Source organism: Anolis sagrei, chromosome 2 (genome assembly GCF_037176765.1).
Source record: "Anolis sagrei isolate rAnoSag1 chromosome 2, rAnoSag1.mat, whole genome shotgun sequence".
Classification (NCBI taxonomy): domain Eukaryota; kingdom Metazoa; phylum Chordata; class Lepidosauria; order Squamata; family Dactyloidae; genus Anolis; species Anolis sagrei.
The window spans coordinates 22241333-22255259 of record NC_090022.1 but is presented as its reverse complement, the minus strand read 5'-3'; the positions used below and the strand labels follow the sequence as shown (position 1 = coordinate 22255259).

At 43.5% G+C, this 13927-nt stretch overlaps 1 protein-coding gene across 1 annotated transcript in view; it reads right to left on the bottom strand.

Moving 5' to 3' along the window:
* Window positions 1–11141, bottom strand: part of LOC132766746 (C-type lectin domain family 2 member B-like) — a 31105-nt gene extending 19964 nt beyond the window's left edge. The window contains exons 1-2 of the mRNA XM_060761050.2: window positions 11013–11141; window positions 4313–4490 (exon numbers count right to left, since the gene is read on the bottom strand). Coding sequence (XP_060617033.2) covers window positions 4313–4391 — 79 coding nt within the window. The 5' untranslated portion in view covers window positions 4392–4490; window positions 11013–11141. The remainder of the gene's footprint in view (window positions 1–4312; window positions 4491–11012) is intronic.
* Between the last annotated feature and the right edge of the window lie 2786 nt (window positions 11142–13927).

Here is a 13927-nt window from a genome sequence, read left to right as displayed (position 1 = left end):
TCCACATGATACAGGAAAACTTTTAAACAGAGGCTGGATGGCCATCTGTCAGGGGTGATTTGAATGCAATATTCCTGCTTCTTGGCAGGGGGTTGAACTGGATGGCCCATGAGGTCTCTTCCAACTCTTTGATTCTATGATTCTATGAAACTCTTACAGCAGTGGTTCTCAACCTGTGGGTCCCCAGATGTTTGGCCTTCAACTCCCAGAAATCCTAACAGCTGGTAAACTGGCTGGGCTTTCTGGGAGTTGTAGGCCAAAACACCTGGGGACCCACAGGTTGAGAACCACTGTCTTACAGGAATGACTGTCCCTCCCGAGTGGTAGATTTCTCTCCCTTCCTGTTGTCTCACCCCCAATCTTAACTATGAGTTGCTTGTAAATTGGATGTTTGTAACTCAGGGACTGCCTGTAATTCTATGTCTTCCCTTTGGTAATGTCTTTAACTACAGTAGAAGCTTCACTGGCTTTCGACAAGTTTCCAGGCTCAATTCAAGGTGTAAGTTAATACCTAGGGCCCTTCCACACAGCCCTGTATTCCAGAATATCAAGGCATAAAATTCCACATTATCTGAGTGTGGACTCAGATAACCCTGTTCAAAGCAGATATTGTGGGATTTTCTGCCTTGATATTCTGGGATACAGGGCTGTGTGGAAGGGCCCATATAAAGCCATATATGCTTCGGATCCAACCTATCTTCGAGACTGCATCTCTTTCTACAAACTGGTGTGGGCTCTGAGATGGACAGGTGAGGCCCTCCTCTCAGTCCCACCACTGTCGCAAGCCCGGTTGGTAGGGATGAGAGAGAGGGCCTTTGCTGTGGTGACCCCCTGACTCTCGAATACCCTCTCAAAAAAAGATTAGATTAGCCTCCACCCTTCAATCCTTCTGTTCCAACCTGAAAACATGGATGTTCTGATAGGCCTTTGACCTTGAGTAGGCTGAATGGGCCCATATGAAGCTGACACTTGGCACCTTGTGAATTGACGGCAGTTAGTTTTATCTACTGTTGTTTTAAAATTGTATTATTTTGATTTTATGTTACATGTGTTGATGGGGATTGTTGATATAATTTTATGTGACTTGTCTTATACTTTTGCACCATTTTTAACCTGTTGTATGAGTTGAGAAGGGCGGGATACAAATATCCAAAATAAATAAAATAAATTAATATGTGTGCCCTGGAGTGTCTTGTAAGCTACCCCGAGTCCCTTCGGGGAAATGGTTTGATATAAATAAAGATGATGACTTCCTTCACTTAGGCAATCCCTCGTTTTCTGAGTAGGATGATGATGATGATGATGATTATTATTATTATGGTATATCAGCTGCCACCCTTGAGGAGGTGCGCTTGACTACAAATCCACATCATGCCCTCACTCCCACCCAGGCCCGTAGCTAGGATTTTGATTCGGGGGGGGGGGGGGCTGAGTTTGATTCGGGGAGATGGAGATGAGTCTGAGCGAGAGAGGGTCTACCCTAGCAAACCTTTTGTATCATTACCCCAATACCCCCATGCATATGGGATATATTGAGTATAGTGATCTGATCATGATATGAATACACATAACAGTTAAGGCCTTCTCGCGGACCACCCTGAGAATCCCGCTACATGCCTGCTCCCACCTAATGACTATGCTGATTGAGTATGATATAATTTATGTCAGGAAAGGGACCAGCTTTGAGAGAATGCTAAACTGTTTCAGAATTGTAAAGTAAGCAATTCTTTAAATTCTTTAAAGTCATTACTCATAAGGTCTGGGCAGATATCCCAAAGAACATTTATAAAAAAACGCAGCTGCTTTTTCCTCCTGGATCAGCACAGCAGAGATAACAGCTAGACAAAAAGTTGGTTCCTTTTTCAAACGAGTGCATGTGAGCTCAATGGTCTGGAGCAGGGCTCCTCGAACTAAGGCCCGAGAGCCGGATGCGGCCCTCCAAGGTCATTTACCCGGCCCTCACTCAGAGTCAACTTAAGTCTGAAACTACTTGAAAGCACATAACAACAACAATCCTATCTCATCAGCCAAAAGCAGGCCCACACTTCCCATTGAAATACTAATAAGTTTACATTTGTTAAAATTGTTTTTCATTTTAATTATTGCATTGTTTTTAAGTGTTTTTTGCACTACAAATAAGATATGTATAGTGTGCATAGGAATTAATTCTTTTTTTTCTTCTTCAAATTATAATCCGGCCCTCCAATAGTTTGAGGGGCTGTGACCTGGCCCTCTGTTTAAAAAGTTTGTGGACCCCTGGTCTGGAGGCTCATTTTTAAAGTAGAATTGGAAGGCTTTGCTATGCCTAGACCCTCTGTATACTGGATAGAATCCAGGGCCTGTCCAGATAGTACCTTTATCCCAGGAGCTTCCTGATGTAGGAGGGTGGCCAGATGCCATTCCCTGTAAATGCAAAGCAATCGATACAGAAGGCAAAAAACGTGAGATTTCCAGGAGCAGGAATATTGTGGTTTTGAGTCGAATATGAGGATTTTCTCATGTCTGTATGTCCCTGGAATTTGAAATCTCTGGATTTTTAAATCTAGGTTTGTTCCTGGGTTTTAGATGTTTGTTCCTGATTCGGTGATTTTTTAAAAGACAGTAACAGTTGATTCGAACACTAAAACTTTGTTTGCGTGCCAGAAACTTCATGAAACGTGCGGAGGGCACATTTTCTCTGCTCAGGATAAAGTTGTGTCCCCCTAGTCAATGGTGTACATCTTTTCACAAAAAGAGCAATCAGGAACAGCCATGTATAACCCAGAAACAGCACCCTGTTGTTCGATGCCATGAGTACACAACCAAATCTGTCTGGATGGATGGCCAGGCAGCCAGGCTCTTAAAAGTGTCTATAATGACAAAGTTCTGTTCCTGGCTTGAAAGTGTGTGTTCCTGTTTGACTGTGCAGTGCTGACTTGGACAGACGTGGCCCTATCCCATAAACTTTGCAGTGATTTGCTGCAGTGATTCTCTGCATATCTTCATCTTGAAGTTTTTTAAAAAAATAATCAGAGTTTCCAGTGGAAGTCCCATGGCAGCCATCTTGGGAACCTCTAAATCTTGCAACACAGCATCAAGTCTGGACAGCAGAGGCAGAAATCCCGGGACTAACAGGTCTGTATGTAGACCTCTTCTAAAGTTCCAGGATTTTTTGCCCCTGTTTAAAACACATGATTTAGTACTGTCTGGAAGCACCCCCAGGGCCCTTCCACATGGCCCTATATCCCAGAATATCAAGGCAGTAAAATCCACATTATCTGAGGGTGTGTTCTCAAATAAAATGCTGTGTCCAGGTTGGTTCATCAGGTGCTCTGCTATGGCTGACTTCTCTGGTTGAAGTAGTCTGCAGTGCCTTTCATGTTCCTTGATTCGTGTTTGTGTGCTGCGTTTGGTGGTCCCTATATATTTATTTATTTCAGTTACTTCTACCCCGCCCTTCTCACCCCCAAGGGGGGACTCAGGGCGGCTTAAAAAAGAAGGCACAATTCGATGCCTATATCAAATATGCATACATACATAAAAACAATTAAACAGTTAACAGGTTAAAATCATCAGTACATAATACAATAGTAAACCATCTCATGCTCAGTGTTCAGAGTTCCAAATATCCATTCCCTTCCATCAATTCCTGCCCATCATCGAGGTCTTTCCTTTAGCTGCCAGAATGTCCAAAAGCTTGGTCCCACATCCAGGTCTTCAATTTTTTCTGAATGACATTCACACCTAACTCCAGCAGACAAGAGTCCTTTGTCTCACCCTGGTCATTCCACAGATATATAAACCCTTTTTCCTAATTCCAACAGACCTCACTACCTCTGAGGATGTTTGCCATAGATGCAGGCGAAACGTCAGGAGAAATGCCTCTAGAACGTGACCATATAGCCCAAAAAAACCTACAACAACCCAGTGATTCCGGCCATGAAAGCCTTCGACAATAAATTAAATAACATTTAGTTAAAAATCTAAATGAGGTTAAAAGCAATTAAAACATAAACAATACCACTTACAGCTATAAAATCACATTATCCAGTAACAGTAATTAATAATTTACTGAATATCATCAGGAGTCCCCCATAGTTATCTATGCCAATATCTTTGACCTAGGCTCTTTGTTTACTAAATGTAAAGATCTTTAAAAATCCAATACAGAAAATAATCTTTTTTTTTTCCATATAAAGTTGCCCCTGCGTACACATAATCTGTGCTATTCTGGTGCACAGTCTTGCTAGGCTTACGTGAACGGCATCTGACAGTATCTGATTAAATAGCCTTGTATTTTAGCACCTGCCTCATAGAGGGGGATTCTCCTTACCTTCTTCAGATGTTGGCTGGCTATCTCCATTAGGAATGAAACCCATCTCTATTTCATGATTATCTTCGTTATTGACCATCTTTCCTCTATTTGGCTGCCGGATCTCTCACTCTCTCACACAGCACTTGTTAGAAAAAACTACTGTCTCAAATGAATTTCACGCCTGGATTTGGAACATCTGAAATAAGAAACCAAGCAATCAGTCAGGAAGAGACTGGAGACCTCATCACATGTTGAAAATTCCCTATTTCTACACACTTTAAAAACAGGGCCTATATAACAAGTGGACCCTTTTTCTGATATTGGACTAAATACTAAGAAGTAGAAAACACTTCACTTTTCTATGTTTTAACTTATTGGACCATTGATACTAAGTACGTGCAGTCAGCAACCCATGGGCAAGAAGGACCTAGCTGCCCAGTGGATCCTTCCCCTTTTGTGCCAATGTCAGGATGCTGATTTATAACCAGATCAAAAAGAGATGAGAAAAAATATATGAAATATTTAAGCTGTCAGCACCTCCCTCCTTGAAGTGAAGTGTGCACTAGGAAAATACTTGTCAATTTTATACAATTAAATTAAATACGTAGAGCTCAAAAACCTATAATGAAGTTTTTGAAGCTTGACTGCATTTTGTAGAAGATATGGTATTTCACCTGGAGTACTTCTACACTACACATTTATACCTACGACCCTTCCAGGCAGGTCCTCTATCCCAGGATCTGATCCCAGGTTTTCTGTTTATCCCAGATTATCTGGCAGTGCGGACTCATATAATTCAGTTTAAAACAGAAAACCTGGGAGCAGATTCTGGGATACAGCACCTGTCTGGAAGGGACCTTGGTTAACTGGCCTGGCCCCATCTTATGTATCTACCTTGAACTACAGCGAGTCCTTCCACACAGGGGCGGCTCAACCCATTACGCAAAGTAAGCATTTGCAGTATAGTTGATTTTGCCCAGGGGCGCTCTTGAGGCGCTCTTGGGGGGAAATAGACCTTGGGCACATGCGAGTTGTAGTTACTGGGATGTATAGTTCACCTACAATCAAAGAGCATTCTGACCTCCACCAATGATGGAATTGAACCAAATATATCACACAGAACTCCCACGATGATCAGAAAATATATATCAGTGATTGGTTGGGGGAGGGGGGCAAAATACTGTTTACTTACCGTTGAAAGTTACCTAGGGCCACCTCTGCTTCCACATAAGCCCTATATCCCAGAATATCAAGGCAGAAAATCTCACAATATCTGCTTTGAACTGGGTTATTTGAGTCCACATTCAGATAATGTGGGATTTTCTGCCTTGATATTCTGGGATATAGGGTTGTGTGGAAGGGGCCTGAGTCCACACTCAGGTAATGTGGGATTTTCTGCCTTGCTCTTCTGGGATATAGGGTTGTGTGGAAGGGGCATGAGTCCATACTCAGATAATGTGGGATATAGGGCTGTGTGGAAGGGCCCAGCATCATCATGTTGGAAGACAAATTACTGAAAAGCATTCAGCCAACAGAAACAACTGAGGTCCCTTCCACACTGTTGAATAAAATCCCACATTATCTGATTTGAACTGAAATATATGGGAGTGTGGACTCAGATATCCCAGTTCAAAGTAGATATTGTGGGATTTTCTGTCTTGATATTCTGGATTATATGGCTGTGTGGGCCTACAGTCAGCTCATAGCATGTCATAGCATAGCATGAAATATGTTGTGACGATTATTAGAATGACTAAATGTGAGAGACTAGATATCAGTCACCCGCTTGAACTTCCTCCTGCTATACCAAAAATGTTTCATTTACATGTAATCTGTTGTCATTGTTTTTTTTCTGTGTGTGTATGGGGTGGGAGCTTATGAAATTCACAGCCATGCAAATCAAGCCTTGCTTAACTGTCTAAAACTAATAAGTCCAGTCAATCAATCAGATCTTTCTTTTTTGGTCAGTTACAATAGATGTAAGTGATGGAAGGGAAGGAGGAATAAAAAGAAAGAGAAAATGAATGAATAAATGAATACACAAACAACCAAAATAGGGGAAGGAAAGAGGAAGGAAGGAGGGTGAAACCGCAGGAGGAAATCTATGCTTCACAAAGTGAGTAAACAAACTCACTGGAGGTGTGGGGTTGCCTATTTGAGTTCCAAACCTGTGGGTTTCTGATGCGCTACAATTTTGTCCATTTCATCCTCTTCCAACGGGGCCCCCTTTTACACTGTGCTATATCCCAGGATATGATCCCAGATTCTCTGACAGTGGAGACTCATATAATCTACTTCAAAGTAAATAACCTGAGATCAGATCCTGGAATATAAGAACAGTGTAAAAGGGGCCTGTCATGGCTCCATCTTAAGGAACGCTGGGGGCTTCTAGATAATAATGAAGAGATCCCTGGCAGAGATTGTCAAGGGTGCATTTGTAGAATTAATGCAAGTTGGCATCACTTTCACAGCCCATGGCTCAGTGCTCCAGGATCCTGGGAGTTGTAATTTAGCAAGGTCATTTTGCCTACTTCGCCAAAGAGGAATGATGCTTGACCACACTACAAATCCCATAATTCCATAGCATCATGTGATCACAGTTCTAGTGGAGCCCAACTGCATCACTTCTACAGTGTAGTTGCACCCTAGAAGCTTATGGCACAACAAATCATTACTGTTTTTATTTTCTCCATCTCTGGGTGTTTTTATTTTAGGTGAACTACAACTCCAAAATTCGAGGCCAATGCCCACCAAACCCTTCCAATATTTTCTTTTGGACATGAGAGTCTTGTTCAATTCCCTCATTGTTGGGGTTCAGAATGCTCTTTGATAGTAGGTGAACTATAAATCCCAGCAACTACAACTCCCAAATGACAAAATCAATCCCCATCCAACCCCACCAGTATTCAAATCTGGGCCTATCTAGTATTTGTGCCAAATTTGATCTAGTGAATGAAAATACTTCCTGCATTTCAGATACTAAACTACAAATCCCATAATTTCATAGCCATTCCAATAGTGTCAAACTGCATTAATTCTACTGTGTGGCTGCACTCTCTAGTTATGCAGTAGCAACAAAAAATAATTTTATGGTTAGAGGTCACCACAACATGAGGAACTGTTTTGAGCGGTTGGGACATTAGGAATGTTGAGAAACAACTTTATGGCACAATAAATTATTACTGTTTTAAATTTATTTTATTTTAATATGCTATGAATTTTAATTTAAATGTTTTGTGTTGCTCTTTGGCTTAGAAATTGAGATGAGCACCACACCCCCAGAGATGGACATGACTAGACTTAATATCAGGGGAAAACCTTTACCTTTACTAATATTTATGTATTTTATCTGTTGTTGTATGGCATTGAATATTGCCCACTTGGAAGCCCCCCTGAATTCCCTTCAGGGGGAGAAGAGCAGGGTAAAAATAGTAAATAAATAATAAATATTCTTCTACATCTCTGAATAAATCTAATTCTACATCTCTAGATAAATCTAATTCAGCATTTCTCAACCTGGGGGTTGGGACCCCTGGGTGGGTCGCGAGTGGGTTTCAGAGGGGTCACCAAAGACCACCAGAAAGCAGAATATCAAGGCAGAGAAGGCTGAAGATCTCTCCGCCTGTTCTTCTCTTCCTTTTTGGAAACAGACTGTGAATCCTTCCAACAAAAGTCCTCCTCTGATGCAATTGGCAGGCCTCTAAACCAAGGGGATTGCTGCTTCTCAGACTCTAAGCAGGGGAGGGGAAAACAGGTGTGCTCAGCACATGGCAGCATGGTGCGAATGTGAGGGCAAGGGAGAGAGTGTGAGGCTGGAGGAAGGTTTGTGCCAGAGTCCCTTCAAGGCATGGATGTTCTGTGTGGGAAGTTTGGCCCAATTCTATCATTGGTGGGGTTCAGAATGCTCTTTGATTCTAGGTGAACTATAAATCCCAGCAACTATAACTCCCAAATGTCAAAGTCTATTTTCCCCAAATTCCACTAGTGTTCACATATGGGCACACTGAGTATTTGTGCCATGTTTGGTCCAGATCCATCATTGTTTGAGTCCACAGTGCTCTCTGAATGTACGTGAACTACAACTCCAAAACTCAAGGTCAGTGCCAACCAAACCCTTCCAGTATTTTCTGTTGGTCATGAGAGTTCTTTGTACCAAGTCTGGTTCAATTCCCTCATTGGTGGAGTTCAGAATGCTCTTTGATTGTAGGTGAACTATAAATCCCAACAACTACAACTCCCAAATGTCAAAATCACACACACACACACCCCAACCCCACCAGTATTCAAACTTGGGCCTATCGGGTATTTGTGCCAAATTTGGTCCAGTGAATGAAAATAGTTCCTGCGTATCAGATATTTACATTACGCTTCATGACAGTAGCAAACTTATATATATGAAATAGCAACAAAAATGATGTTATAGTTAGGGGTCACCACAACATAAGAAACTGTATTAAGGGGTCGCGATATTAGGAATGTTGAGAAACACCTTTATGGCACAATAAATTATTACTGGTTTTAATTTATTTTATTTTAATATGCTATGAATTTTAATTGTAATGTTTTGTATGAAGACCCTGGTGGCACAGTGGGTTAAACTGCTGAGCTCCTGAACTTGTTGACTGAAAGGTCTGCAGTTTGAATCTGGGGAGCCGGGTGAGCTCCCACTGTTAGACCCAGCTTCTGCCAACCTAGCAGTTTGAAAACATGCAAATGTGAGTAGTTGAATAGGTACTGCTTTGACGGGAAAGTAATGGTGCTCCATGCAGTCATACTGGCCACATGACCTTGGAGGCATCTATGGACAATGCCAGCCCTTCAGCTTAGAAATGGAGATGAGCACGACCTGCCAGAGTTGGACACCACTAGACTTAATGTCAGGGGAAAACCTTGACCTTTACTATTTAGGTATATTGTATCTGAATACTGCCCACTTTGAAGCCTCTCTGAATTCCATTCATGGTGAGAAGAGTGGGGTAATCATATCTATACAATTAAAACCTAATGTTCTTTTGTGGGATTAACATAACTAAAAAACTACTGGATGAATTGACACCAAATTTGGACACAATACACCTATCAGGCCAACGAGTGACCATCACTCATAAAAATATTGAAAAACATAGCATAAGGAACTTAAAAAGCAAAAAAAAAACCCCAAAAATACATTACGATGCATGTGCATAACCACATAAATACACATATACACAAATATATACACACATATTATACACATATATGCAAACAGAAAACACATATACACAGACTGGGCCACAGCAACATGTGGCAGCGGAAGGCTAGTAGTAAATAAATAACAAATCTTTTTTCTACATCTCTGGATGTTTTTATCTAATTTAGCGTTGGGACTCCTTGAGGGGTCACGAGGGGGTTTCAGTGGGGTTGCCAAAGACCATCAGAAAGATAATATTTGGCAGGGAAGGCTGAAGATCTCTCTGCCTGTCCTTCTCTTTCTTTTTGGAAACAGATGGCGAATCCTCCCACCAAAAGTCCTCCTCTGATGCAATTGACTGGCCTCCCAACCAAGGGGAAGGCTGTGTCTCAGACTCCAAGCAGGGGAAGGGAGAGCAGGCGAGCTTAGTGCATTGCAGCATGGTGCGAATGCGTGGGCAAGTTGTGTTGTTGTATGGCATTGAATATTTATTTATTTATTTATTTATTTTATTTACTTTACTTATATACCGCTGTTCTCAGCTCGAAGGCGACTCACAGCGGTTCACAACCAATAAGAACAGCAAAAATTCAATGCAACAGTGTAAAAACAGTTAACAACTTAACACATTACACAATTAATAAACAATTACTACAATAACCAATCACAATCGTCCCACTTGGATGCCTCTCTGAGTCCCCTTCACGGTGAGAAGAGCAGGGTAAAAATATAATACCAGTAAATAAATAAATACATAAATAATGTTTCTACATCTCTGGGAAAAAAATTATCTAAGTACTCTTCAAAGTTGACCTTGAAGGAGCTGGGTGTGGTGACGGCCGACAGGGAGCTCTGGCGTGGGCTGGTCCATGAGGTCACGAAGAGTCGGAGACGACTGAACGAATGAACAACAACAACTCTCCAAAGTACAAATCCCATTATTTCACAGCATTGTGCCATGTCAGGGTCCAACAGCCTAGTCTCCCCATCCCTCCCAAGAAGATTCTTTTCTCAAACTTCAGTTTTCAAGTAACTTTTTTTTTTTTGCAGGAAACAAAGCTTGTGTACTACCTTGAACCCTATGTGAGCCTCTGGTGGCGCAGTGAAGACCGACAAGTCGCAGGTTCGAATCCGGGGAGAGCGCGGATGAGCTCCCTCTGTCAGCTCCAGCTCCTCGTGCGGAGGACATGAGAGAAGCCTCCCACAAGGATGATAAAACATCAAAACATCCTGGCGTTCCCTGGGCAACGTCCTTGCAGACGGCCAATTCTCTCACGCCTGAAGCGACTTACAGTTTCTCAAGTCACTCCTGACACGACACACACACACACACACAAACCTTGAACCCTGCCTCTGACCTCGAGGTGGAGAATTCCTGAGTTTTGGCATTCCGGACAAAGTTCTTTCGGAAAGAGGAGCTGACACCCTTGCTTAAGACCACCCCCCCTCCCCCTCCCCCGAAATCCATGGAGTCTCCATAAGTGACATGCGACTAGAAGACACAGATAGATACATTCGTTCCCCAGCTAAATCGCCGCCTTGATTTACCTGCCGGCGACGGTGCTCTGGGGCTTGTTTGCCAGAGAGCTGAAAGGGAAGCAGAGCCCGATCGGCAGCCAAGGAAGAAGAGTCACGTGAAAGGTCTGCAAGGAAGGAGCTGGAGAGAGATGTATGAATGAATCTAAATTCACGTCATCAAATCAGGTGGCAGAAGAGGACACCCAGCCAAGTGGCAGGCAGTGTGCTTCTGGGTGTGTTTGGCGGCATAGAAAAGAACGAGGGAAGGGGTCAGGAAAGTCCCTTGCTAAAGAAGAGACTCCTGCAGCCAAAGGTCCTGAGCAGGCTTCAGAGACTGCATTGATACCGGAGCATGATGTATTTATTTATCGTGTCAGGAGAGAACCAAACAATTGTATTGTATCTTTTTAAAAACACACACAAAGTTTGCAAACTTGGCATTCTGTTAAATGTCCTTTGACCAGTAGCTGGCCACTTGTATTGCCTCTGGTGTTGCTATAAGCAGGTCCTCCATTGTGCATGTGGCAAGGCTCAGGCTGCATTGCAGTACGTGGTCTGTGGTTTGCTCTTCTCCACACTCGCATGTCAGGCAGGCATGTAGCCGGGGGGGGGGGGGGAGCTTGGGGGGCTTCACCACCCCCCCCCCGAAATTCTCATGGTGGTCCGCGAGAAGCAGGCCCGTAGCCGGGGGGGGGGGGGCTGAATTTTTTCAGGGGGGAGTTTCGGGGGGGGGGGGCTGAGTCTGAGTAAAAGAGGGTCTAGCCTAGGAAACCTTTTGTATCATTACCCCAATACCCCCATGCATATGGGATATATTGAGTATGGTGATCAGATCATGATATGAATAAACATAACAGTTTAAATAATGCACCAGTAAGGCCTTCTCGCAAACCACCATGAGAATTTGGGGGGGGGGGGCTGAAGCCCCTCACCCTCCTCCTCCCGGCTACATGCCTGGCAAGAAGGCCTTACTGGTACATTATTTAAACTGTTATGTTTATTCATATCATGATCTGATCATCATGCTCAATATATCCCATATGCATAGGGGTATTGGGGTGACGATACAAAAGGTTTGCTAGGGTAGACCCTCTTTCACTCAGACTCAGCCCCCCCCCCCGAAACAAACTCACCCCCCCTCCCGAAACAAAATCCTGGCTACGGGCCTGATGTCAGGGACTCCACTTTGTGGCCCCATTTCTTAAGGTTGGATCTGCATCTCGTGGTGCCAGAGCGCACTCTCTTCAGCACCTTCCAAGTTGCCCAGTTTTCTCTGTGCCCAGGAGGGAGTCTCTCATAATAAGAAGTAGTGGCAGTTTATGAGCCAGATGGGGAACCCCTGTTCACCTGACATTCCTTGTGCCTGAATTACATCCATGTTATTTTCTTTGTTTTAGGTGTGCTGCTGACCAAGTCATTGTGCTCAACAACCATTGTCCCCCGTTGCCCTTCAGAATGGGTTGGGGATGAAGGCAAATGCTCAAGCTGCACTGTAGTAGAATCATAGAATCATAGAGTTGGAAGAGACCTGATGGGCCATTCAGTCCAACCCCATTCTGCCAAGAAACAGGAAAATTTCATTCAAAGCACCCCCGACAGATGGCCACCCAGCCTCTGTTTAAAGTCTCCAAAGAAGGAGCCTCTGCAACATTCTGGGGCAGAGTGGTCCACTGCTGAACACCTCTCACAATCAGGAAATTCTTCCTAATATTCAGATGGAATCTCCTTTCTTGTATGGAAAGCCATTGTTCCGCTTCCTAGTATCCAGGGCAGCAGAAAACAAACTTGCTCCCTCCTCCCTATGACTTCCTCTCACATACTTATACATGGCTATCATGTCTCCTCTCAGCCTTCTCTTTTTCAGGCTAAACATGTCCAGCTCTTTAAGCCGCTCCTCATAGGGCTTGTTCTCCAGACCCTTGTGCATTTGAGTCGCCCTCCTCTGGACACATTCCAGCTTGTCAACATCTCCCTTCAATTGTGGTGCCCAGAATTGGACACAGTGTGATTCCAGGTATGGTCTAACCAAGGCAGAATAGAGGGGTAGCATGACTTCCCTGGCTCTAGACACTATACTCCTATTGATGCAGGCCAAAATCCCATTGGCTTTTTTTGCTGCCGCATCACATTGTTGGCTCATGTTTGACCTGTTATCCACAAGGACTCCAAGATCATTTTCACACGTACTGCTCTCAAGCCAGGCATCCCCCATTCTGTATCTTTGCATTTCATTTTTTCTTCCTAAGTGGAGTATCTTCCATTTGTCACTGTTGAACTTCATAGTAGGTGGTCTGTGGTTTGCTCTTCTCCACACTCACATGTCGTGGACTCCACTTTGTAGCCCCATTTCATAAGGTTGGCTCTGCATCTTGTGGTGCCAGAGCGCAGTCTGTTCAGCACCTTCCAAGTCGCCCAGTTTTCTGTGTGCCCAAAAGGGAGTCTCCCATTTGGTATCAGCCATGGATTGAGGTGCTGGGTTTGAACCTGCCACTTTTGGACTCTCACTTGCTGAGATGTTCCAGCAAGTGTCTCTGTAGACCTTAGAAAACTATTCTTTGATTTAAGTTGTTGGCGTGCTGGCTGATATCCAAATGGGATGAGCCAGAGATGTCACTGCCTTGGTCTTTTCACTATTGGTTGCTACTTCCCGACGGATGTCAGGTGGTGCAATAACAGCTAAACAGTGTAATTTTTCCAGTAGTGTAGGGTGCAGACACCCTGTAATAATGCGGCATGTCTCATTAAGGACCACATCCACTGTTTTAGCATTGTGAGATGTGTTCCACACTGGGCATGCATGATCAGCAGCAGAGTAGCAAAGCACAAGGGCAGATGTCTTCACTATATCTGATTGTGATCTCCAGGTTATGCCTGTCAGCTTTCATATGATAATGTTTCTAGTGCCCACTTTTTGCTTGGTATTCAGGCCGTGCTTCTTGTAGATC